General features: G+C 41.2%; 2 protein-coding genes across 2 annotated transcripts; one reads left to right on the top strand and one right to left on the bottom strand.

The window, feature by feature from the left end:
- On the top strand, positions 1-13,071 carry slc12a9 (solute carrier family 12 member 9). Its single transcript, XM_033651063.2, has 14 exons — positions 1-285; positions 3,832-4,065; positions 4,204-4,338; positions 4,443-4,580; positions 5,461-5,763; positions 5,900-6,007; positions 6,238-6,349; positions 6,439-6,596; positions 6,675-6,757; positions 6,848-6,972; positions 8,646-8,838; positions 8,931-9,105; positions 10,402-10,548; positions 10,627-13,071. Exons 2-14 carry the CDS (start codon positions 3,861-3,863, stop codon positions 11,466-11,468), a joined length of 2,724 nt encoding a protein of 907 aa, XP_033506954.1. The 5' UTR covers positions 1-285; positions 3,832-3,860; the 3' UTR covers positions 11,469-13,071.
- hsd20b2 (hydroxysteroid (20-beta) dehydrogenase 2) lies at positions 13,059-25,733 on the bottom strand. Its single transcript, XM_033651077.2, has 12 exons — positions 25,671-25,733; positions 19,772-19,955; positions 18,225-18,271; positions 17,970-18,045; positions 17,749-17,859; positions 17,108-17,175; positions 16,939-16,983; positions 16,758-16,792; positions 16,582-16,663; positions 16,396-16,461; positions 13,638-13,787; positions 13,059-13,547 (listed from the first exon to the last, which is right to left on the bottom strand). Exons 2-12 carry the CDS (start codon positions 19,920-19,922, stop codon positions 13,404-13,406), a joined length of 975 nt encoding a protein of 324 aa, XP_033506968.1. The 5' UTR covers positions 19,923-19,955; positions 25,671-25,733; the 3' UTR covers positions 13,059-13,403.

The raw sequence follows: 25,733 nt of genomic DNA, 5'->3' as shown, positions 1-25,733 counted from the left end.
CGGTTTCTGCTCTCCCGTGACACTTTTGAACAAATAATACGGGGCCGAGGCGTGCCATGGCTGCTGTGTTGTTATTGGGCAGCACATTTTACACAGCATCCAACTCTCGGGACAGCTCAGTGCCGTCCACCGGCTTGTGCCGTCATATCTCACTGTCCACTGCGCATCTGACCCGGGACACATCTAGCAGACACACACGGCTGAGACAAACAGAAGAGGACAGCCTCAGTGAGCATCTGGAAGAAGCAGGAAGTGTGTGAAACTGTCTCGGAGAGCTTCAGCGAGGTAAGAGTGTGTGTCCCCGGTGTTTCAGGGAGGGTAGTGAACACCACAGGGTGTGTATAGCCGTAAATATCCTGGATGTTGCTGTGTGAATGGAGCACTTTACACCGGGTGTGTTGCTTTGTGACAGCCGGACCCGGCGAGGACACTTCCTGAATGAGAGCCTCAAAACGTCAACAAATTTACCCAAGATGCAGCTGCAGATGTGGCGTATTGCTCAACCATGATGTTTTACCTTGTTTGCCCCCCAAAAAGACGTAAAGTTTCAATGCCGCAGTTGCTCCACCCTCATGCTACGTATATGTGACGGAAACGGTGATTTATTTTGGTAACCGGCTTGTTTCTGAAGTGAGGTCCGCGGACCCTGAGAGGGCCTCTGTACATAGGTTTAAGCGGTCTGCAGAAACATCAGATGTCAGCTGAGTGCGTCACTATCAGCATCCTGCAGAAGATGAACATGGGGCTTCATGCCACCTGCAACACAATAAAGGAACCAATAGAGTAAACCTAACCGATATTGATCAGTGCATGTAGGATGCATACAGTTCTCACTGAATATTATACTTGCCTGTTTAAACCGCTGACAAGTCATCCCCCCATGATGGGGCTGTCAGATGGATTTTACTCAACACTTACAAATGTTGTGCAACTAATTAAAAAATAAGTGTTTCAACAGACTTCCATTCAGCCAGTGGTGAAAAGAAATGCCCATAGTTACAGTAGCTCAAACAAATCTGTCAATTCTGGATCAATCGTCAGTCTAAAAGTCAAATATATTCAGCCAATCTTCAGACAGGACAAACAAAAGCAGCAAAGCCACATCCTTTCTGCAAGGATCAGTCAGTTTTTGAGATTTTGCTTGAAAAATGGCTTATACTGATCTATTATCAAAACACACTCACTGTTTAACAGCTAACTGATTAAAATATACTCATTATCTCAGCCCTATAATATGTTAAAGTCCTACTGTAGGTAGACAAGAGTCAGTAACTGGGTGTGACCCTGATGATAATTAGGACTTAATGTCTCGTCATGTCCCATCATGTTTTGTTGTGTAAGACATCTGTCCTAGAATAGTCATGTGATTCCTGCAGCTGATTTAATATCTTACAGAGAGGAGTATTGTTGAGGCAACAATGGCAATAGCTTCAGTGATGAAAGCCGCCTCCTCGAGAAAGAATGGGAAAGTTACGCTGGCGTCTGAGAGACAGAAAACACCCAAGGTCACCTGTGCACACGGAGACACGCTCAGGCTGCTCAGCTGAGGTTTGCACTCTTCTTTGAGCTGCGTGTAAAATCAGACAAGTAGCTGTGAATCAGCTGACTGCAAATACCAGGGTGAGGTGTGAAGCAGCAGCTGTCATTAAGAAAAGCGAAACATAAACTTCATGTAGGCTCTCTCTGATGGGATTTCCCTGCTTGATCTCTGTATTGTTTATTTAAGGGATGTTAGGAGGGGAAGTGACTGATTGGGGAAAAAGGAACAGAACAGGTACTACATTGTAGTATCAGGTGACTTTGTGGCACCTGGGTGCTGGCAAACTTGTTTGACTTCAACTGCATGCTGGTGTTGAGCCACTGAATCTGACTTGTGAATGTTGAGGTTTATCTTGTCAAATCCCAATTTCTTATCAGCTGCTCAAAAGCCTCAAAACTCAGTTCTTAGAGGAATATGTCACCCACAAAACGCCCCATTTGTACTTCAGTTAGCCATGTTGCCTTGGATTTGTGAAGAAAACAGCTTTTCTTGCAGGCCTCCACAGAAAACTGCAAAAATATTCTCTCAGATGACTCGTGCAGTAAAATTCAGGTCTCATTGATCTAGACATATGCTCAGTACTTCCTAAACACGTGCAGTTTCACTAAAACAATACTATTTATAACTGAACAGAAAATGAAACTCATCTATACTCTCTTCAAAGCCAGACTCAAATACTAACTTTTTGTAGTGAACATGCATGTGTTTGGGAAGTACTGAGCATACAACTGGATAAATGACACTTAGATTACACTGCATGAGTTGTTTTAGAGTTTGTGAACAGTCTTTTGTTAAAGACGGTCCCCAATCAATCAGTAAATCAATATGTTGGCCTTTTTCCATGGAGGGTTGTGAGAAAAACAGTTTTCTTTGTGAATGGCACGACTAAATGTTTCATAAATGGTCATTTTGTTTTTTAAAGTAAACACTGTTTGTATGAGACTGGAAGCATTCACGAGGCAGTGCGTGACATGTCACTGTTCAGTGCACATGACGACCTTCATTAATAGGAAGTGCTAGAAAGGGTAGAAACGTCGCTGTGTGTTTGTGGCTTGTTACAACACAATGTAAAACAGAGTTAACAAAAGCTGCTATGTACATCATGACATATTACTGACATAATATTCTGCATTACTAATAAATGCTCTCACTTTGTCCCTCACCATGATTTTTTTTAACAAGACCACATATTGGGTGTAAAAACACAGATAAATGTGGACCCTGTGCAGGACATGTTACATCCTTTACCTCGAAGGCTTTCTCGCAATATTTCAGGGGGAAAAGGAGAACTAGTCATGGGACATACTTAAAGATATCTGTTTGCCTGTGGGCCTAATGATGACAAAGCTGAAAGAAAAAAGAGACCGTGATCTTCATAGTCAATTGCATTCCTCTTTACTGTACTAGCACAGTGTTGTATAACCAGGCAATTAACAATATTTTAAAGGTCCAGTGTGTAGGATTTATGAGGATATATCGGCAAAAATGGAAAAAAAAAATTCATTACTATTTTAGTTTAAGTTAAAGTTTAAGTTAGTTTAGTTTATACTCATCTGAAACTGCTGCTGCCAGAGTTGAAAGATGTGCCAAATCAATTATAGCCAACAACATTGGGCATGACAGCCCTCCGAGATGGAGTCTGGGCTTTTCCGAGGTGCGTTCATAAGCTGTTTATTTCATTGCAGATATTTATAATGATTCCCTGAAAGAACAAAGCAGACACGCCTTATTGCAAGATCCAAATCTTTGTCAAAACGTGCTGTGATTTTTCAGTGTGTAAGTTGTTAGCTCAGAGGTTGGTGTTGTTGTTTGCTGTGGCAAAGGGGATGTAGACACGGCGCACACAGATAGCAGAAGGAAGGGATAATGCTGGCCTAAATCAGCAACCCAACGGCAGGTTTATAGCCACAGCGTGCATCCAGTTTCCCCAGAATGAGCCGTTCATATCCACATACGGAGCAGGTCCTCCTCCACGTAGTCCACCATGTTGTTTCTACAGTAGCCCAGCACGGACAAACAAACACTTGCTCAAACAGGGCTACTTGCGTTTTCACAATTTCACTCTTTTATATCAGCCACTACAAGTCTACTACATGCTTAGCACCCAGGAGAAGTTACAGAGGGTTGCAATCTGCAACCTCACCGCTAAATGCTGACAAATGCTACACACTAGACCGTTAAAGATGAGCGGTTAATAAGCATGTTAGATTTCCCTTTAGCAGCTGATTAAATTCTTCAGTTACGTTTATTTCCGTTTGAAACCTGTCCTCATTTATTTCTTTTTCTCACAGGGTGAGCAGACTAATCCCTCTCACCAACCATGTCAAACGAACGCACCCCTCTGATCACCTCGGGGGTATGTGGTCTGGCTGTGACTGCAGCAGCATGCGGCACAGAACCAGACGCCACCCCTGAATCCAGCTCCGAGACCCCAAGTAAAGACCCTCGACAACTGAACACTTTTTTCGGGGTGATGGTGCCGACCATCCTCTCCATGTTCAGCATCATACTGTTCCTGAGAACAGGTGAGCGATGTGTGTATGAAGAGATCAGAGAAGCTGTTTGGGGTTGTAGTCAGTGGGTGTTTGTATGAGTCACTTACAGTATAACTGAGTCATTGTGCTGTACAGTAGAGACTAACAGTGACGCGATCTCTCTTGCAGGGTTCGTGGTTGGTCACGCAGGACTGTTACAGGGTCTTCTAATGGTGATTGTAGCCTACACCATTATATCTCTCACAATACTGTCCATCTGTGCCATTTCAACCAACGGTGCTATACAAGGAGGTGGAGCCTACTGTATCCTTACAGACTAAACCGTTAGTTTCCTTGAGTGTTGTTTGATAATGCTTAAAGTTTCGCTCATTTCAGCTGAAACATCAACCTTAACAAAATGTAAACAGACATGATAAGCAGGTCTCTGGGTCCAGAGTTTGGAGGAAGCATTGGTTTGATGTTCTTCCTGGCCAAAGTCTTTGCGTGTGGAGAGTATGTTCTTGGTCTCGTGGAGGCGATACTTGACGTATTTGGTGCGGATCCTGGTAAGTTTTTGCTTATGTTCTGTTCCAAGTTCTGTCATCATCTTATTTAGCAAAGGACTCAAGTTACATGACTTCAGTTTAAGTCAGACTTAAGACACAAATTTGGTTACTTTAAACTCGACCTGACAAAATCTAAAAAGACTTGCCACTCAACTTGGAGTCGGCAATGAACTGATTAGGTGTTGGTCAAGGTCACTGTGACCTCATCTGTCTCATTCTTTTGAATGTGATATCTCAAGAAGGCCTTGAGGGCCTTCAAGTGTGGCACAAACATCCACTTAGACTCAACAATGAACTGATTTCAGTTTGGTGGTCAAAGGACAAGGTTACTGTGACCTTGCCTCTGTGTCGTTCTCAGAAAAGCTCACAATCTCAAGGATGCCTTAAAGACATGTCCTCCAGTTTGGCACAAACGGCCACTTGGACATTGATTACAGTTTGGTAGTAGAAGATCTAAAAAGGTCAAACATGTTTTTGCCATACCTCAAGAATTCACATGCTAATTATGACAACATTTCACACAAATGTCTGAAAGGATAAAAGGATAAAGGGATGACATTATATATATCCAAAAGGTCAAAGTTCACCCTCACCATGACATCATAATGTTCTGCAAAAGCACTTGATGTATGAAGATGTGTGCAGAGATGTGTGTGAAGCACCCATGTTTTCACAGACATGGATGTAAACTCTAAGTGCAACTTGACTGATTTGTGGATTTGACTTGTTTAGAACTTTAAACTCAAAGTTTAGGACTTGGAAAATGACTAGGGACTTGACTCAGGACTTGCAAAGCAATGACTTGTTCCCACCTCTGTCATTTAGTACACACTTATTCTTGAAAAGTCTCAGTTTTCTGTTTCCTCTTTCTCTGTTATAGAGTCATCTGTGTCCCAGGGGATACGGGTGCTTCCTCAGAGTTACTGGTACACAGTGCTGTACTCCACTGTCGTCCTTCTGCTGTGTCTGCTCGTGTGTCTGGTCGGCGCCCACATCTACTGCCGTACCGCCTTCGCCATCCTGCTGGTGGTCACCGTATCCTTGCTGTCCATCTTTGTCAGTTCTGTGGCGGTCAAGCCTCGTGATTTCGTCATCACCCACAAGGGATCTGGCAACGAGACCCTCCATTACAATGCCAGCTACACGGGCTTCAATGCCACCACGCTGAGGAACAACCTGGGCCGTGAGTGTTGGCGCAAGATGTTGGTGTTTGTGAGGATATGAAAGTACATCCACAAAAAACGCTACATGGCGCTTGTAAATTTAGGGTCATCTATTACAGGTCTCACTGTTGTTCCTCTTTTGTGTCCTCGTTGCAGCTGGTTACTCTTTGGACTACAGCACCAACTCTGTCATGTCTTTTGCCACCGTGTTTGCCGTCATGTTCACCAGCTGTACTGGCATCATGGCCGGAGCCAACATGTCAGGTTAAAGCTTGTTGTCTTACTTGTATAATCACATAGCAGTGAAGAGTGTCATTACAATGTAACCCATTGTGTCATTACTACTTTTACTTCTGAATTATGTTCATGCAATCACGCAGAGCAGTATCAAACAATAGATACGTTTATACACATATTGCAATTAACGGAAATCTGCATTATACACACACATATGCACATGCTTATGTTTGCTCTCACTCCACATCTCTCTGAAGGGGAGCTGAAGACTCCGAGTATTTCCATCCCTAAAGGCACCATTGTAGCCGTCTGTTACACTTTCACGGTCTACGTCCTCCTCTTTATCTTGATCAGCGCCACCTGCGACAGGTCTGAAATGCTTCATAATAGTGTTGTAATAAGCAAATAAGCAGTTGAGGTCATGACACAAATCATAAGTAATTTGCTTCTGTTTTTAGGACTCTGTTAATTCAGGATTATGGGTTCCTCCAAAGAATAAACATCTGGTCACCGTTCATCACCATCGGGATATACTGCGGTGCTCTGTCAGCTGCGATGTGCTCTCTGATCGGAGCGTCCCGTATCCTCCATGCTCTTGCTCTGGATCAGCTCTTTGGTAAGGCTTGATGTTTTTGTTCATCACATCAGTGTCTTCCTCAAAAGTTTTCTAAGAGACTTTTGTTTCCCACCACAGGTTTGCCGTTAGCCCCAGCTGCCATCACATCAAGCTCGGGGAATCCGTGGGTGGCAGTGCTCTACACCTGGGGTCTGGCACAGGTGAGCAGAGTTTCTGCAGTGTGCACTCACATATTTTTAGAAATACAACTGGTGGCCTGAGCTGTGCTTTGTGGTGTGTTTGTGTTTCAGTGTGTAGTGTTCGCAGGCCAGCTTAATGCCATAGCAAGTTTGGTGACTGTTTTCTACTTGCTTGCCTACGCTGCGGTCGACCTGGCCTGTTTGGCTCTTGAGTGGGCGTCAGCACCAAATTTCAGGTAATAAAAGATCAATTACTATTAAAGGAAAAATAAAAAAAATCAGTAGGCATTGCAGTCATATTTTTCAACAATCTGTAATTCAGTCCAACAGTGAAGTAAAATCAGAATTCAGAATAAAGGTAAAATATTACAATTTAAAGATACACCATGCAAGATTTTTCTTAAAAAGAATGAAATGAAATAAATAAAATGTATAGACTCATACAGAAGTAATCCCTCTCAGTCATCACTTCTGACTCCCTTGGAGTATGTGGCAGTGTATTTATCTGCAGGGACCTTGCCCTCTGCCTGTGTTTGTTTTTCTTATTTTGCTGCTGTCGTGACGTTTATGGACTGCAAATGGGAAGTTTTGCAAAAAGGTAGCGACTAGGTGCAGACAAAGAAATGTCAAATGTCACACTGCTAATAGGGTTGTAAATCAGTTTAAGAGTTTACGATATGATGCATCAATTCAGACAACACTATGTTATTTGGTATTACAAAGTCTGCCACAATTTGACTTCAGGTCAGTTCAGGGGCCTGTGATTGATATGAGATGACATTAGCAAATATCCTCGTCTTGTTTTTTTGGCTGGTAGGTGCTAGCACTTTTTGAATGTTTAGGAAGGAGGTGCACTTGGTCAGACATGCCATGTGAATGTTATGTGGAAGGCGATTCCTGAATCAAGCGGGTACAACTCAGAAACCCTTTTGCTCTGAGGCGACAGTGCTAACCGGTGCTGCTCCATGCTGCTCCTAAATATCCTAAATATGACAATATGTATTGATGTTTTCACTTTGCATCAATAAAATCTGCCCCCCTATTGCCCCCGAATTATAAGATGGAGATGCGTCTCACCTCAGATTCTTCAAGTTGAGCAGTATTTTTTGTGTGCTTTGTTTTTTGTATATATTTTTTGTCAGTCAGTGTGCAGTGTACTTCAGATGATGTTTCGATCCCCAGATGTAGCTGTAGAGTGAGCGCTCCTTGCTTTCACTCTGCTCTCCAATAACGTTACAGATAGCTGCAGACCCAGAGCCAGGGTGAGTCTGAGCGAGATGGAAGTAGCTACCAGGAGGAAGAGAGGCTTTTCATAACATTTAATCTGCCCTCTGCTTAGAAGTGGTGAATTTACAGCTCACAGCAACTTAATACGATACAGCTTCTAGCTTTTTTTGATATCTAGTTTCAGAGAAAAATATTGTTGCACATTCATGACCTGTGGTTAGCATCGTTAGCATGTATTAGCATGGAGGGCTAACTTGCTTTGAGCCTGTTTGTCCTGACAAACCCTGTTCAGACTCTCAAACTATTTGAAAAAAAAATAGCTGATAATATAATATAATATAATAAGGTTTGAATGTTTGAACCTGTTGCATCATAAGGCCATAAGTGTGGCCATAGATTATGGCCCATGATGTAGGAACAAAACTAAAACTGCTCAGGGGCACTAGTAAATAAATATAAAGTGGCTTTTTTTTAGAGAGAACAGGCTCATAAAGTGAGGTTTGAAAGCCAGAAGTTTTAGCCTCAGGCCTCAACATCACAAAGGTTAACAACCCAATCAGCCTCGCTTGGATTTATTACCATCATATATTTAATGGGACAATAAAATAATATTTATTGTCTCTCTCTGCTTCTGTTTTTCATGTGACCGTCAGCCACAGTTTTTTGTCTCTGTGTTTCACAGACCGACCTTCCAGCTCTTCTCCTGGCACACCTGCCTGCTGGGCATCCTGAGCTGTTTAGTGATGATGTTCGTCATTAACCCCGTGTACTCCTCAGGCAGCATCGTCCTCCTGTTACTGCTGCTGCTTTTCCTCCACTACAGATCGCCCACCAGCAGCTGGGGCTACATCAGCCAGGCTCTCATTTTCCATCAGGTATCTTGACTCATCCAGACACACACACACACACACACACAAACAGACATGTGCCACAGTTTGTCAACAGTGCTGTTTGTCTTTTGGTTTAGGTGCGCAAGTATCTGTTGATGCTTGATGTGAGGAAGGACCACGTGAAGTTCTGGAGGCCGCAGGTGTTGTTAATGGTGGCCAACCCTCGCTCTTCCTGTCAGCTCATCCTGTTTGTCAACCAGCTGAAGAAGGGAGGACTGTATGTGTTGGGCCACGTGCAGCTGGGAGATCTGGGTAATTCTCTGCGGATGGTCTGCGATGGCCATCTGCACCTAACAGTATTAAATTACTCTTATCTTTGGATCATTGTGGAGGTTAGGTAGCCAAGTGAAAGTAACCTTCTCATGTGCCTGGAAGCCTTTCACTGATGTGTCGAATCAACATGGCATCATGTGATGCTTTTTTTAGTTCACTCAAAAAGCACATGAACAGGCTGAGCAGGAATTATAACAGAAGGTTACATATCATTAAAGCTGTGTAACAGCTCTGACCGACCTACCTGAAGTCCACTGGCACCATCATGGAAGACTACCTCGTGGGCTTTCACTTTCCATCTGCTGCTTCTCTTGCATTATTAATAATAGAATAAATTTCCTCTGTATCACTGTTGTATCACACCTGAGAGCTGTCTTTGAATTCAGCCACATGTCTAGCTCTTTGTTTATTTTGCTAAACAGATATATCCTTTCAAACTGTAAGAAAATGTGTTGCGTGTGCAGCACAAGGGTTCAGAGAGCAATGTGCTGACACTTTCTCTCATTCACTCACTCACTCACTCACTCACTCACTCACTCACAGTTTGCTTGTCTGCCCCCTGGTGACCATTAGGATACACTGCAAAGTGTATAAACAAGACATAACTTGCGTGCAGTGATGTTAACAAGCAACTGAGCTCAAGTACTGAACTTAAGTGAAAATTTGAGCTACCTTTGTTCCATCCAGTATTTTTTTCCTTCTACTTTATACTCCACTACATTTTACTGGTTAATATTTCACCTTTTACTTCACCACATTTGTTTGACAGCTGGAGTTAGTAGTTAATTTTCAGACTTTGGGCTCTGGGCTGCTTACAAAGAAGTCAAATTATACAATATTTAGTATAAAAATTTGTTAAGAATAGTCAACCACTGGATCCACTCGACAAAACTTAGTATATATAAAGTCTGCCACAACCAGCCACCACAGTTAAATGCTATTTATGTATTGATGCATCACTGTTAACAATCTAATAATGTTATAAATAATAAATCAGGCCCAGGGGACATTTGACTGCAGAACAAGTACTTTTTCTTTCAGTACATTTAACTGATAGCACATATGTTCTTCTACTTAGGTAAGATTTTAGATTCAGGACTTTCACTTGTAATGGAATCACATTATCTTGTGATTGCTTAAGTTAAAAACCTGAGTACTTCTTTCACCCCTCCTCTGAAATTCTGCTGAGATCTACATCTGTTAAATAAAGCCCTGTATTATATTACATTATTCAGTTTTATGCAGTGAATTCATTTCTGTCTTTCCTGTGTTTAGACTCCCTGCCATCAGACCCAGTCCAGCAGCAGTACAACTTCTGGTTGAGCCTAGTTGATAAACTCGATGTGAAAGCCTTTGTAGACCTGACGTTGTCTCCCTCTGTCAGACAGGGAACACAGCATCTCCTGCGCATCACAGGTCTAGGTAAGTTCTGATTTCTCTTATCCCTCTACATTCAGTAGATTATGATGTTACTTTATCTGAACTTCTGTCTCCTACAAGGTGGCATGAAGCCCAACATGCTGGTTTTGGGTTTCTATGACAGCTGCACTCCCGAGGACTTCTTCCTACAAGATTCTGCGTTCTGTAATTCTTCTGTGGGACAAGGGAGTGACGGCGAATATAATTTTGGAGTTGATTTGCCTTCATTACAGGCCCATTTCCCCCCAGTGCGACATGTTGAGAGCCCACGCTGGCTATCACCAGAGGAGTACATAGGGATCATTTCTGACGCCATTAAAATGAACAAGAACGTGTGCCTCGCCCGCTATTTCTTCCAGTTAGAGGGAGAGGATAAAGACAGCAAGGTGGATGGGTCTGAGCGGACAATAGATGTGTGGCCTCTCAACCTGCTCCAGCCAGGCAGCCGTGATTATGAGGACGTTTGCAGCCTCTTTCTGCTGCAGATGGCCTGCGTGCTCAACATGTCCAACAAGTGGCGCCATGCAAGAATGAGAATCTTTCTGAATGTGGAGACTGAGTCCAGCGACCAGGGTTGGGTGGTAAATGAAGAGACGTTCAGAGAGCTGCTGAGGAAGCTGAGGATCAGGGCGTCAATAAAGATTGTGCCGTGGGACTCTGTGGTGCAGCACCACACTCAGCCAGACGGGGAGCCCCCTGCAGGGCCGACACAAGCTCTGTCCGAGGACTTCCTGTACGCTGTGAACAGTATGTTGATGGAGCACAGCTCGCAAGCTGCTGTTCGCTTCCTGTATTTACCTCGACCCACCGCCCAGCGCAGCCTGGCGCAGCAGTACTTGGCTCAGTTGGAAGCAGTGACCAATAACTTAGGGCCAACGCTGCTGATTCACGGTGTCACCCCAGTCACATACACTGACCTGTGAGCATGTGCAGTCGTGAGTTTTGTCCATTGATACTGTAGGTGCAGCAAAGTCTCATCTGTGTAAATATAAACTCTGGTTACATGTACAAAGTTACACCGTGGATGCTAAGGACAGTGTGCAGCACCACTTATTATATGTTTACCTAATACAGCTTTTGTCTTGTTTTACTCTTGCTTACATAAGGACTACAGTCAGTGTGAGTGCATTTTTAAAATACGCCACTTGAGGACATTCAAATAGGATATTTTCCTATTGACGTATACTTGAACTGTCTTGGTGAATGAGCCAAGAAATGGGGGAATACTAACTAACTTTGTGGGTATGAGTTACTTTGATATATAACCTCTTGTTTGCATTAGCTTTCGGCACATATGAGACAGAAATTAGGAATGCGTCATAGACTCTTCAGAACAAAAACACATATTGTTTGGAACAATACGGGTTGTTTGAGACAATAGAAATGTCTAGATACAGTTTCAGGGATAATATGATGAATTTGTGATACCAATTGACCATGGTAAAAACAAATTATGATAATATGTTAAAGGGATAGTTCAGTTTTTTTAAGTGGGTATTTATGGGGTACTTGTCTGGTGGCTAAAATACATTTTGTTGCTAACTCCTATCCACTGTAGTACATCGCTTAGCATCCATGTCGGACCCCAGCCTGCTTCTTCAAACTGGGGGCATGCTGCCTGACGTCTATTGTATGTAATAAACTAACTATGGATAAGTACCCTGTACAGCCTGACTTCAAAAAGTCTGAACTATCCCTTTAATGCATAGTAATTGTTTTTTTTAACTCCTGTTTTTTCTTCTGTCTTTATCCTACGTTGCCACATCTTTGATGGACCAAATGATCCAAAGACTTTATGTCTCTGAGCTGAATTGAACTCTGACTTCTGTTTTCCATGTTCCTCTGTTGCTGTTGTACATGGATCTCTAGTCTTCACAAAGGGAACTGTTTTATACATTTGACCTCAGAATGATGAACAGCATGTGTTGCTGTTGTATGTGCTAACTTGAAACGTATGTTGGAATCGTGTGCTTCATAATGGCGACTGTCAAAAATACACACCAAAAAAAAAGGGTTATACTGATGGTTACTCTGGAGCTCCATTCTTATCCAGTCTTCATTAGGCCCGGGACTAACGATTAATTGGACCAAATCAAGATTGAAACCATAGAAAGTTGTCACTTTTTTAACACAATTAATTTACCTTAATGTAAATGTAACTGTTTTCTTGTCGTGTTTTTTTTGTAGTGCCACAACACTCACACGAAACTTTTCACAAAACACAAATGGCAAGATGCTGAAAAAAGTCATATGCACATAGAGATGGTTATAAAATAACAGTGTCTTGTAATGGGCCAAAAATGGCATGGCACTTACATAAAAATGCATTTATGAATGAATGCACAACTTTTTGGCATCTTCCATCTTGAGTTGTAGTTAATGGACTGACGCTTGTGTACTAATATCTGTTACTGCGGATGTACTAAACTGCTCATAGGAGTAAATATATGCCAAATGTACTATGTATTTGTATCTTTGTAAATGTAATGCTGCAAGATATTAACAGTATAAAACAATATTTAAAAGATTACTTTAATGCAACACAAACACACTGTGTCTGTACATCCATTCAGATAGTATAAATATTAATGAAACAATGGAGACTTAGTTATACTTAGCTGCAGATTTGCTCCTTAAAGAAAAACTTCATGCAATAATAAAGGGTGAATAAATGTACAAAATGTAACAAAATATACATGTATATTGTAGCCTATTTATTACAGTAACCTTGCTATGATATTACACACATTGTCTGGGAAGCGGACCTAGAGTGGAGATATTAAAAAGCCTCTATACAGCAGTAAAAGTCAGTTCATGTCTGTAACAACTTCAGCTTCTGTGCAGATGCAGGAACATGACTACTCCTCCTTTTCACCAAGCCTCTCCTTCTCCCTGCACACTTTTAGATCATGTTTGCTGTCATTTCTGAGGTTTCGTAGCTTTCTTATGAAGAATGATGACATACGTAACCAGTTGGGCACGAGCATTGTTATAGCAGCGTTCTGTAGGATGATGGAAGAGAGAAGGAGAGACAGTAAGACATCATAGTAGGCGAGTGTTTTTAAGTGATCACAGTCTCTTAGCCGTCTGACCTGGAGTGCATGGGACAGGCAGCCGTTGGTGTAGCAGGTGTGACCCACAGTGTTCAAGGCCTCACGGGCGAAACTGGGAGCACTCTTCACAAAGCAGTTGGTTTTTAGGTTTTGTGTCATGTTGGTGGACACCATGAATGGGGCCACACACTGTGGAAAAATTGACATATTCAACTTTACATCATAGGCCAACATATTACTGACGGACTCTCAACAAAAACACCTCTGACACTGAACAATGCTTAATCCAGTGTAGGGTATTTCCTTCAGTGAGCAGCAGGGGGCGAAGGTTCATTTCTTAAACTGCATGCTTTCCCAACCAATAAAAGCACACTGATGATTGTAGAAACCTTAAATGTATATCTTTTATACAAGGACGCTGCCTTTGTATATGGGACGCCTGCTCTACCCACTAAGCCACAAACTGCCCAAATGTATTTACTTTTTTTTTTTTTTTTTTTTTTTGATAGCCAAATTTAAGGGATTGAAGCCCAGAGTGCTGAGGCAGAAAAAAATGTGTGGTTTCAGTGATGCTGACTCACCTAGACGTTAATCTCTATTATTGTCAGATGATAGCTGAGGGGCTCCAAGATTGCTTAAAAAATTGTTATTATTCTGGATTAATTCATGACATAAAATTTAAAACCTTAGGCATTTTTACAATTTAAGATCAGTGACTGGATACAACAGTTTTAAAACTGTGTTACAATTGCACATGGCTTGAAATGCCACTATGCTTACTATGTCAAGTGCTCAGAGTGTGGAAAGCTGTTTGCCTGCAGGGTTTCCTGCCTGAAAGGAATTCCTTGGTAAAAGCTGGTCAAAGAGTTGCGGTTTGGATTTGCCCTTCAGGCAAGCTTCTAATTTGTACTAAAAGCTTAATATGTTGGCATTTCATAGTAGGAAAAGCTCAGGTGAAATTGATAACATTAACAATGGCTGAGTAGAAATTAATACACTTGTGCTTTTCCTACTATGACAAGTCAAAATGTCTGCCTTTATAAAAAGTGTATGTATTTTAAAGCCACACACTTCATGGCATGTTTGGACTCATTACCTGTCTCTCTGCAATTTTATTAGCTGTTTGAAGTAGTAACATATTTCTTGTAAAGAAGATAGCTGACAAACTTTGGTCACTGAAAGTGGTTTTCCAGGACAACATGGCTAACTGCTAGCTTGTTGAAGAAGACGCTTTTTTTGTTTCCCTTGTGTGTTACTATCCGGAGGTGATGTACTTGGTCAAGAACAGGCTTTCAGGGTCGAAAGAATTTTTCTGAGAGGATTATGAAACATGAAAGCAGTCAGACAACGCGGTAAAAGTGAGCTTCTTTGAGTTAGCAGCTAACAGTTAGCAAACAGCTAACAGTTAGCCAACAGCTAACAGTTAACAAACAGCTAACAGTTAGCCAAACAGCTAACAGTTCGCAAACAGCTAACAGTTAGCCAACAGCTAACAGTTAGCCAAACTGACAGCGCACACAAACGGGAAATTGAGCAGTTTAAAGGCACATTAAAGAGACCAGGTATGTAACCACACCGATTATCACCTGTGTTAAACTGTGTGTGACTTATCACATTATGTTCAGTTGTAACAATGTGTTAGCTTATGGTTTTAAATCTCTCCAAAGTGTTTCCACACCATTTTCCACCTGATAACACTGACCCTGGCAAAAATCGCGCGATATCAGGCCACCTGAGTCTGTTACTGAGTCTTTCTTCCTGCATAACAAGCCAGTGCAGTTTGATAAATCCAACATCTTTCCAGTCATTTTCAGTCAAGAGTCAATTTGTCTTAATTCCAGAGTGCTCTGCATTGTTTTTATTAAATTGATATATGTAGACTTGTCTTGTAGTAAGTTTAGTTTTGGTTGAGATCATATCTTTTTGAAGAAAATAAGACTTTTGAGGCTAAATAATAGATGATTGTTGTATTAACTTAGTAATAAGTACATGTGAATGACCTAAGGGACTGTTCTTGACTTAAAAGTGGAGTTGTTTTTGAAGCAGTGTTAATTTTTTTAATGGAAAATATGACAAAAACATGTTTGTCAATTACCTGTGTTTTCATGACAAAGACAAGACGTCGACAGGCTGAAAATAGATCTTTCATGATAAAAACTATGAGGAACTGTATAATTTGGTTTCACTGACGAGATGAGATGGGACCAAAATGTTAGTGAAGAGCAATATGACATTCAAAATGAGAGGAGAGGAGCACAGAATGATAAATTATTCTATGAAATGTATGAGAAAAATGTCTTAAACTGGAAGCTGAGAATGGCTGTGCGCCTGATGACGTACAGTATGAGCAGTATGACATCTCAGCACCAGTTATAGGCGCCAGGGTGTTTTGCTTGACTTCAAAACAGTCACACCAGAGCATCAGTGTTTTGATTGTAATTATGTAGTTAATAAGCAGCAAAGGTATCTGACTGGGGACAGTGAAGTTGTTGAATGGATTTGTATAGTTTGTTAACTGTTGGAAATTTTAAAATCTGACGATAATTTCTGTTTTTACAGTTCCTGGCTGTGATAGGAGGTGTAGTTTTGGTGATTTTAGAAGAAAGCATGTCTTTTAAACCCACCTGCAGGTTTTGAGGTTCAGGTAGTATTTAGAATAAATACAAAATACAGCAGTTTAAAGTTGTATGTCCCTCCCTTAAGCCAAAATAAAAACATTAATTTCTCCCTGGTGCTCAAAAGATTGTTTAACATGCCTCCACTGTTTTGCACCACCCCTAAGTGTAACATACTTTACCTGAACAGTGATTCCCTTTGACTTGTACTCAGCATGCAGACACTGAGAGAAATACGTTACAAAGATCTGAAAAAGAAGAAAGGTAAAGTCAAGAAAAACAAGCTGAGCAGTGATTGTTATGAAATTGTGTGCTCATTAGTGAATATGTCAGTGTATAAGTATAAGAATATCTAGGCAAGATGCTACCTTAGAGGAAGAATAAAGGGTCAGTAAAGGCTGTGGACGGACAGCCACTTCAGAGGAGATGTTGATGATCAGCCCTGTCCCTCTGGGAAAGAGATGGAAGACAAAAATTCACAAATTGATCCTCTATTCGCATTACATTTTATTAACCATCAACTTCTAGATTTTTGTGACAATACCTTTCAACCATGGCCGGAAGAATCAGTCTGGTCATCTGAGTGAGGAAAATACAAATCACCATTATCTTTTTTTTATCCAGCGATGGGCATTAACAAAAACCAAAGCTGTGCGTAGATACAGTGGAGAAGTGACTGCATAAACATATAGCAAATACAGTAACTAATCAAATAGATGTCCTACCTGAGGGACTGACAGCATGTTGCAGTTGATAAGCTGAGTGATTTTCTAGTCAGAATAAACACAGAAGGGAAACATTGTAAGTTATAAAGTAGAGACAAACATGACTTCTAACAGCCTGAATTAATATTTGATTGTCTTTAAAAAGGGACACGCAGGGTGCAAAAGTTACCTGTTCAGCATTTGGTATTTCCAGGAAATAGGCAAAATTATCAGAGTAGATCATTCCTACATTATTAACTGTGTGGGTGACAGAAACACAAACAACCTTGGTTATTAAGCATTTGTCCTGTCAGTCTATAACTACTGAATCTGTTTCTTTCCCTTTGACTATTTGGCCTGACAGAATGAACACAGTTTGCATCACTCATTCTGGTCCAGCAATGCAGCTCTCAGGCAGCTAAATCAAACTTCGACAGGTAAGAAAAAAAATAATGGATGAGGTGGATCAGCCACAAAAGGAATAGTTGAAATTACACTCTTATTCACTTTCTTTAGTTGGCCAGATGAGAAGATTGATATCACTCTCATGTCTGTATGATAATTATGACAGACTGGAGTGGTTTTCCAAAGGTAACAAATCAACCTCCCAGCTCCTCTAATGCTCATGGGGGTATGCAGGTCTATTTCAGAGCCAGCAGCAAATATGTGAGCTCAACTTTATTGTCATTTCCACATACAGAGTACATGGGAATGAAATTGCGCTTTTTCAGGGGGTGGGGGTGAACCCATAGGATGTGTGTGTGTGCAATATTTATGAATTTATAAAGCATCTGAGAAACTGTCTTGTGCTGTAACTGGTTGTGCTATTACCCAGAATCCCAATCTCCAGTCCTTGTAGTTCTTTGGCTATAGCAGGGTAAATACTTGGGCCGTCTGTGAAGTCCACTTTGATGGTGCGAGTCTTTCGTCCATACCTATCCTCTATTGGAGACAGAATATTTTGGATTATTAGTAGCAGATGGACATACAAATGTGTTTAGTGTAGCAGGGAAAGAGTAGTCAAACCACAAGTTTGTTCTCATTTCACTCACCTATCTCCTTGGCAGTCATTCGTAGCTTATCATCAGATCTGCTTACCAAAATAACATCTAGGCCTCTTCTTGCAAGCTAGAAAGAGACATGCAAGACAGACAGGTTTGGTGGCTCTTTCAACCAGCAACACTATGCACAGGTGAGATCTGACACACATGATCTAAAACAGCTCAACCAACTGTTGCAAGCTCCTAACTTGACATTTGGATCCAAAAATAGTAAGACATTGTTGTAGAAAGGAGTTGGAGACTCACCTCGTTGGCATAAGCTTTACCAATGCCAGATGTGGCACCAGTGACAACTGCATAAAGGAAAAAGCACAGAGATGTCAGAGGAATTAATTTTACAGTCATTTCAGAATTATTAAAACCTTTGTCCATTTGTTTCACACTGTTACGAAGTCATGGCAGAAGATGTGGGTCTGACTACCAAGACAGTACAATCCACTTTACCCTGAGATTGTGAAAAATGAAGTTTGAAAACTGAATATTACACCAGTGTTGCAATGGTATGAGCTTTTCACCAGTCAGAATGACCCTTAAAGGAATGACAACAGAAGGTGTATTGTTGGTTGAACTAACATTTTATCATGGACCTGTATTTGTAAAGCGCCTTCGAGTCATCCGACCACTCAAAACACTTTTTATATTACAAGTCACATTCACACACTGGTGGCCGAGGCTACCATACAAGGTGCCACCTGCTACTCAGTGTTTAACACACTCACACACCGATGGAAGCATCATCGAAAGCAGTTTGGGGTTCAGTATCTTGCTCAAGGATATTTGACATGCAGACTGGAGGAGCTGGGGATCGAACCTCTGAAACCACTTGTAGTTGTTACTGGAAGTACGTGTATCAGAAAACAACTTTTGTTGCATTTTTAACATATCGTAGATAAGCAAATGTACCCAGTATGATAACTGACAACTTTTACATCACGGCATACCTTGAAACCGTTATATCGCTGCAACCCTATATGACACCTGCCACAAGTAGCTACCTCCCTGTCTGTCTGAAGTATGTTGTTCTTATATCAGGCAATAAAACATAACCATTTGAACTTTTGACACAGTTACCACAATCAAGTCAGCTTAGTTACTCTTAAACCAGCTCTGTAAAAATTCAAACATATTTTCTGGACCCTGAGATCAAAGCAGCTAAATGAAAACAATTAGTTTAATTATTTACACCAGTGCCTATCCAACCATGACAAGTCAAAATGTCTCTGTGAAAAAGGCTTGCTGTGGACTCCACATGTCAGTGGTAGGATTTTAGAGTGAGGCAATAGGGAGAGGAAGTGGTGGAAAGTGTCCTTAAATACCCCCTGTTGCTTTGCCAGAGAAAACGCTCCCTGCCACTGTTATGTGGGCAAGATTCAGGTCACACAGAAACCCAAGACGTAAAGCCCTGTTTCTTTTCATCCACTTGTGTGTATACTGTTTGGACCCCAGATTATTGTTCTTGTCACCAGAAAAGGTGTCATAAGTGAGAAAAAACTGCACAAACTTTAAAGAAAGATGGAAAACTGACTTGAAGTCATTGCAGGTCTGCAGAGGATTGAAATGTTTGCCCGCAGAAAGACAGAAATGAGTTGTTTACAGCATGTAATATGACCTACACCATTCACCTGTTTCACAACTGAACTGATTTAGTCAGTGAAAGGTACATTAGTAATAATTTCCTTTATACATGACCAAGAAAGGACAAATAAAATGAACCTTAAACCTGACTGTCAGCATTTTGTTCAGACATAAAAAAGATTAGTAGAGAACATAGAGTACATTTTCTTTGACCTTACCTGCCCATTGCCCGTATGTCCTTAAATCCACTTGCCAAAGCTCTGACAGAAAAAACTGTCTGAATCCACACCAACATCCCCAGGCTAGTTTGAGCATGTAGAAAATGACAGTAAATCCTCCAAAGATGGCCAGCACCTCAGTGAATGACATTTTGTCGCAGAGCTCTGGACTGAACAGGATTGCCTTGATGGATAGAGGTTTGAAAGGCGGTTAATCCAAATTTAATATTATAGGAAATGAGAACTTTTTTTTTATGTACTGTACTCCTCCCTGTTCCCACAGTGCTCCACCCCTCATTGTGTGCTGCTGGTAGACACTATGTGCTTGGCAGACAAATACCCTGGAGCCACACGATGCGTTCCAACTCCCCGCAAACTGAACTGAAGAACTGTTTCAATTTTTTTTAAATTGCCATTCAAAGATGCAACATAATTTTCTGTCCACAAATCTTGTAACAACAGCCACCTCAGCTGCTCCCAGCGTCTGAATATTATCCCCAGCATCCTGAAGATCATCAGGATCATCTAAGAACTTTGTACTTTATGTATTTAGTTTTCAAGCCTTTAGGTCAGCACAGGTACAGTGTTTGAGTACGTTAGTAGATTGGCTAATAATTGTGCTTTTCTGGTTGCAGGCTATTTCACAATTGGAAGAATATTGAATAATAAATCAAGTAAAACTTCCAGTCATAATTAGATGTAAATTTGGATGATACAAGAACAAGTGCGATTTCGCAACAATTGCAACAGCACACGCAAGCAACCGCATGTTCATGCATTCACACATACACAATCGCACACACTTGTCATTAGTCCAATGATGCCTCCCTATGATAACCGGTTCATGAGCTATGAAAGATGTGGCAACAATGGTGTGTGTATTTCTTTGTGTGTGAGAGTGCGTGTTTGTGTGTGTCTCTACAAAGTTTGGTCATCTTACATGAATCCATTTTGAGCCAATTGGCATGACCACAAACAAACATCCTCACACACACAAAAGAAAATCTAATAAGGGCATAAGTCTGTTAAAAACCTTTGTGTAGAGTTGGAGTTTGAGGGCTTTTTCTCAGGTGTTCTGAACAGTAGTTGTAACATTCACGACCTGCTTGTCTCCTTCAGCGTATCCTACAAACTTAAAGCAGTGTTATTGAAATTAAATGAGCAGATAAGAGCTTTTTATTGGCATGATGAGCTCCTCCAATATTCTTGAATGCAAACGAGACATTTACTAGGGATACTCCAGCAATTTATTTCACTTCAGTAAAGTTGGGCAACTCAAAAGATAAGTTTAAAACAAAAAAGAATGTTGCATTTCATGTTTTAGCTCCTACTCTGGGTTGAACCCCCAAATCACTAGATCCTCCTACACTCCCCATCATGCAACCTGACAGTATCTTTTGTTAAACCTGTCATGCCTGATAAATTCCCCCATCTGTCAAACTGTATGCCCTCACTTTGTCACACAGACCTCTTGTTATACTATACTAATCTCCAAGCCCAAGCTGATATAACTCGGATGACATCACCATGACATCAATATTATTTTCTCAGATTTTGGAGAGCTCCTTCAAGAACCATGGAAGACATTATAAAACTGTTTCCACATCCTGAGAGAGTGCCGTGGGGCCATTATTTTAGCAGAGCTATTTGCAAATGTGTGTGGAAGGTTGTAACTGCATCTCAGTCCGTGTGTGATTTGTATGTGTGTAAAAGAAAATCTCTAAATGCTACTGAGATCTGCATCGTCAAATCTGTAAATTTACATGGATATTAATCTCTGAAAATTGTGAGTGTTTTGCTCCAAGAGCTGGAAATACAAACAAGTCATCAGTTAAAACTCAGACAGGCCTTCCTACATGTGACTTTTGCTACCCGTGACAGAGATCCACAAATGACACTGCTGGGCTGGGTAGTGGTTATGGCCAGAGACATAAAGGAGGCATGTTCAAAGTCCAGCCCGGGGTCCAGTTTTATTGTTCAAAATATACTCTATGTGGGCCGCCCAACACACATTATTGGTTCATCACGCAAGATCACTTTGCATTTTTCTGTTCACCTCATGACAGTTACACAGTTTGTAGACATACACCAAGCAGGAACTACAAGGGCGGAACCAATGTGGTCTCATAAACAGAGCAAACAAGCAAACGCACGGCTACCTAACAGCAGACGTGTCCTGCTAGGTAGCAGACATGGCCGCAGCAGTGTGTTTGTAGTTTATCAGGCCTTTCTTATTGCAGTGACAAACAGATGGTGAGATGATGGTGAAGAAAAAGACTCCGCTGATACAGACTTGTTTCGGATCAAGAGAACTTTACAGTGGTGGAAAAAAGTTTTCGGACACCCCATGCATTTGTGAAATATTGCATTAAGAATCACTCTTAGGTCTTCAAGTGCAATTTCTTTTAGTACAGTCACAGCCAAAATACTAAATAAATCCTAAAAAGCCATTAAAAACTTAAAATTGATTGGTTCCATAAAAATACATAAGACATTTTGAGTATTGGGTCATTTTGGTACCAGTGATGAAGGTCGTTCTTTTTATTAAAAGACACAATTTTTGTTGCCAAGCTTCGTGTCTACATAAAGCCAGCACATTTGAAAGTTCTTCAGACACAAAAATGGCTAAAACAAGGAACCTAACGCAGGAAACACGCCTGAAGATAAAGATTCTCAGCCAGGAAGGATACAGCTGCTGCCAGATAGCCAGGAAGTGCAACTGCAGCAGCAGTTGGATACACTCTGCAGAAATACAGATGAACCACAGCTTGGAAGACAAACCAAGATCTGGGCGTCCAAGGGTTTCTTCAGCAAGAAATGGCCGCATCCTGATCCGCATGTGCAGGCAAAACTGCCGAATGACATCACAGGAGCTTCAGCAGCAGTGGTCAAACCAAACTGGTGTCCAGTGTTCCACCCGCACTGTACGTGGCCGACTTTTAGATCATGGCTTAAGGTCCTACAAGGCTATCAAGAAGCCCCTGATCAATGAGAGACAGAGGTTAGCCCGGCGTCGTTGGGCCCAGGCACACAAGAACTGGACAGCCAGGAACTGGAAGAAGATTTTGTGGTCAGATGAGTCCAGTTTCCAGCTTTATCTTCCTCCTACTAATGTGAGGGTACGCAGAAGGCCAGGCGAAGCATTATCTCCAGCATGTACAGTACCTACTGTCAAGCATGGTGGAGGCAGTATCATGGTTTGGGGATGCATGAGTGCTGCTGGTGTTGGTCATCTCACTGTCTGTGATGGCACATTGAACTCTACCAAGTATTGTACCATTCTCGAAACCCACATGCTCCCTTCTGCGCGTGCACTGTTCCGTCGAGGTAAAAACTGGATGTTTCAACAAGATAATGCCCCTTGCCACACATCCAAGGCCAGTAGAACTTGGCTGCAGGAGCACAGTATCCAGGTCTTAGAGTGGCCAGCTCAATCCCCGGACATGAGCCCCATTGAAAATCTGTGGTGGATTATCAAAAGGTCTGTTTCAAAGCATAAACCAGAGAAATAGTGAAGTAGTGAAGTAATTCAAGAAGAATGGGACAAGATTACCCCTCAACAGTGTGAAAGGCTCGTGGGGAACATGCCAGTCAGGATTAGAGCTCTACTACGTGCCAATGGCAGGACTACTAAATATTAATTTGATGATGTGATGGTTTATTTATTTTTTGTTCAGTTTTGAACACATTCTCTGTTATTTGTTGACTTTGATACTGACAATGTTGAGAACTGACATATTGAAACTGTCAAGAATTTAGTTTTGTTAGTTTTTCTTGTAAACAATAAACAAAAAAATATAATTTGTATTTGTTTATATCTGTCTAATGCAGCCACGCCTTTTGAAACACAAAAAAGATTTTTCCACAGATATTTCATGATAATATTTGAGATTGTGTAAAATTTTAAGGGTGTCCGAAAACTTTTTTCCACCACTGTATTAGCAAGCCAGTATCAGATCAGGCTTCTGCAGTAGCCTGGGAGAGATTCAGCCAATCATCGAAACTCTCCGCCGTTGTCCACGCATACTCCATGTTTTATAGCCTGCCAGACATCCTCATTCATATTCATAGGGCTGTGCAATATGACGATATATATCGTGTGACGAGAGAAAAATGTCTATCGTTTCATATTTTGCTCTATCGTTTATATTGTTGTGACACAAATTACACTTTTTACGGCAATATTTTTCATCATTTGGAGTCTGTCCATCTTTTGCACGGATCACATTGATAAATTACTCTTCTTGGCTTTTTAATTCGCGAAGCTTTTACTGCACTTACGGTCACATAATGAGTTTATATAACTCCGCTGTCTGTCTCTGCTGCACTGCACAGGGCAGCCCCGCAGCACTGAGAAAGAGCAGACAAGCAAGACAGCGACAATAAATGACAATTAAAATGTGCTATATCGTGATATGTATTGTTATCGGGATATGAAATGACCTATATCGTGATATGAGATTTTGGTCATATCGCCCAGCCCTACATATTCATAATATCAGCTCATTTCTGATAACATAATGAGATACATCCTCCTAACCAAAAGTGGTCATTCCTTTCTCCAGTTTCAGAAGGTTCTTTGTCCGTGCAAAACAGACTGATGTATACATTCCTTTAGTTTCTCCACGTAGCTTTCTAGACATAAATTCTACATGCATAAACACAACATGACAGTGGCGCCTTACTGCTTCTTGGCAAGCCACCCGTGAATCTATACAACATGAGGCACAAACCCCTCAAGATGTTCCTTACGAGAAGCAACGCAGTTAGCCTTCACGTATGTGCCATGCAGTTACCATATATTTATGTATCCTGCAGATGACCCCTTGTATCCTGACAGACTCATGGATTCCTGTTTGCATCTGTAGAACTGTAGGCTACAGCACAGCTAGAATGATGGATTCATCCTTACAGTAAAAAAACAACGGGAGTCTGGGTGGACAGCAGTCTCTAAAAGCATCCAAAAACAATCAGCGTTAATGTACATCTGATGAGCAGACACCTCATGTTTATTATCTGTGTAAAGTCAGCAGTGAGGGCTGCTGCTTTGTGGAAAGTTGAGTACTTTCTCACTCATGGATCAAACAGTTGAGGTTGTCTCATTTGTTTGTCTTTTTTTTAATCAGCCCACATGATGTGAGAAGCATCTGCACCCATATTCTGCATTATCTGATCTGGCTCCCATTCATAAAAGTTTGGACATCCCTGACATAGAGAACATAGTGTACATAGATGTCCCATTGATTGCTTCGGTTCATTGATGCGATACATCAGCGTCGCCACCATATCGGACCGGAAAAGCCTGGCCTGTGAACAAATACCAGCAAACAGGGTAGCTAGGGCTGTTCTGGATAAAAAGCACTATAAAGTTTGCTTTAATATATATGTTTGATTACAGGTTTGTCTACACATTCACAGATCATGTATGCCCTTAAAGATTTGTCCTCTTTTTTACAAATCTCAATACATTTACAAATCTGATTACACCTACACGGATCGAGATGCAGTTGCACAACTCTCCACATGCATTTGCAAATAGTTCTGCTACAATAATGGCCCCATAGAATACTTTCTATGCAAAGTACACTGAACTTGGTATGTAAAATAAGTGGAGAGTACATTTTTACACACTACTGGGATATTGCATGAGGTCACCAATCAAAATAATATGACGCAGCACTTGCATCTAATCACAGGAGCGCAAAACAAAGCTATGACTCCTCCTGTGACTGCAGCAGAGATAAAAACAATAATGTACAGCCTGTGACATCAGCAGAAACAGTCCTACCCATCCATGTAAAACCAGCGTCTGTACATAGATAAACTTCAAACACTCTTTGATTACATGTCTGAGTGATAATGTTTCTGGTGATAGTCCACGAATTCCAGTCGTACTTACATGTACAGCTCTGTTATCCAAACGATGAGAAATGAAAAACTGCTTATCAGTTAAGAGACAGAT

The sequence above is a fragment of the Epinephelus lanceolatus genome, chromosome 11 (assembly GCF_041903045.1).
Source record: "Epinephelus lanceolatus isolate andai-2023 chromosome 11, ASM4190304v1, whole genome shotgun sequence".
Classification (NCBI taxonomy): Eukaryota; Metazoa; Chordata; class Actinopteri; order Perciformes; family Serranidae; genus Epinephelus; species Epinephelus lanceolatus.
Note: the sequence above shows the minus strand (reverse complement) of the source record. Positions and strands in the feature narration are given on the sequence as shown.

Coding starts and splice junctions, on each gene's coding strand:
- slc12a9 (XM_033651063.2), top strand. CDS start 3,861: ATGTCAAACGAACGCACCCCTCTGATCACCTCGGGGGTATGTGGTCTG. Junction 5,764..5,899: donor GCTGAGGAACAACCTGGGCC/GTGAGTGTTGGC, acceptor TCCTCGTTGCAG/CTGGTTACTCTTTGGACTAC. Junction 6,758..6,847: donor ACACCTGGGGTCTGGCACAG/GTGAGCAGAGTT, acceptor TTTGTGTTTCAG/TGTGTAGTGTTCGCAGGCCA.
- hsd20b2 (XM_033651077.2), bottom strand. CDS start 19,922: ATGTCATTCACTGAGGTGCTGGCCATCTTTGGAGGATTTACTGTCATT. Junction 17,176..17,748: donor ACTGGAGATTGGGATTCTGG/GTAATAGCACAA, acceptor TCACCCACACAG/TTAATAATGTAGGAATGATC. Junction 16,984..17,107: donor AAATACCAAATGCTGAACAG/GTAACTTTTGCA, acceptor TATTCTGACTAG/AAAATCACTCAGCTTATCAA.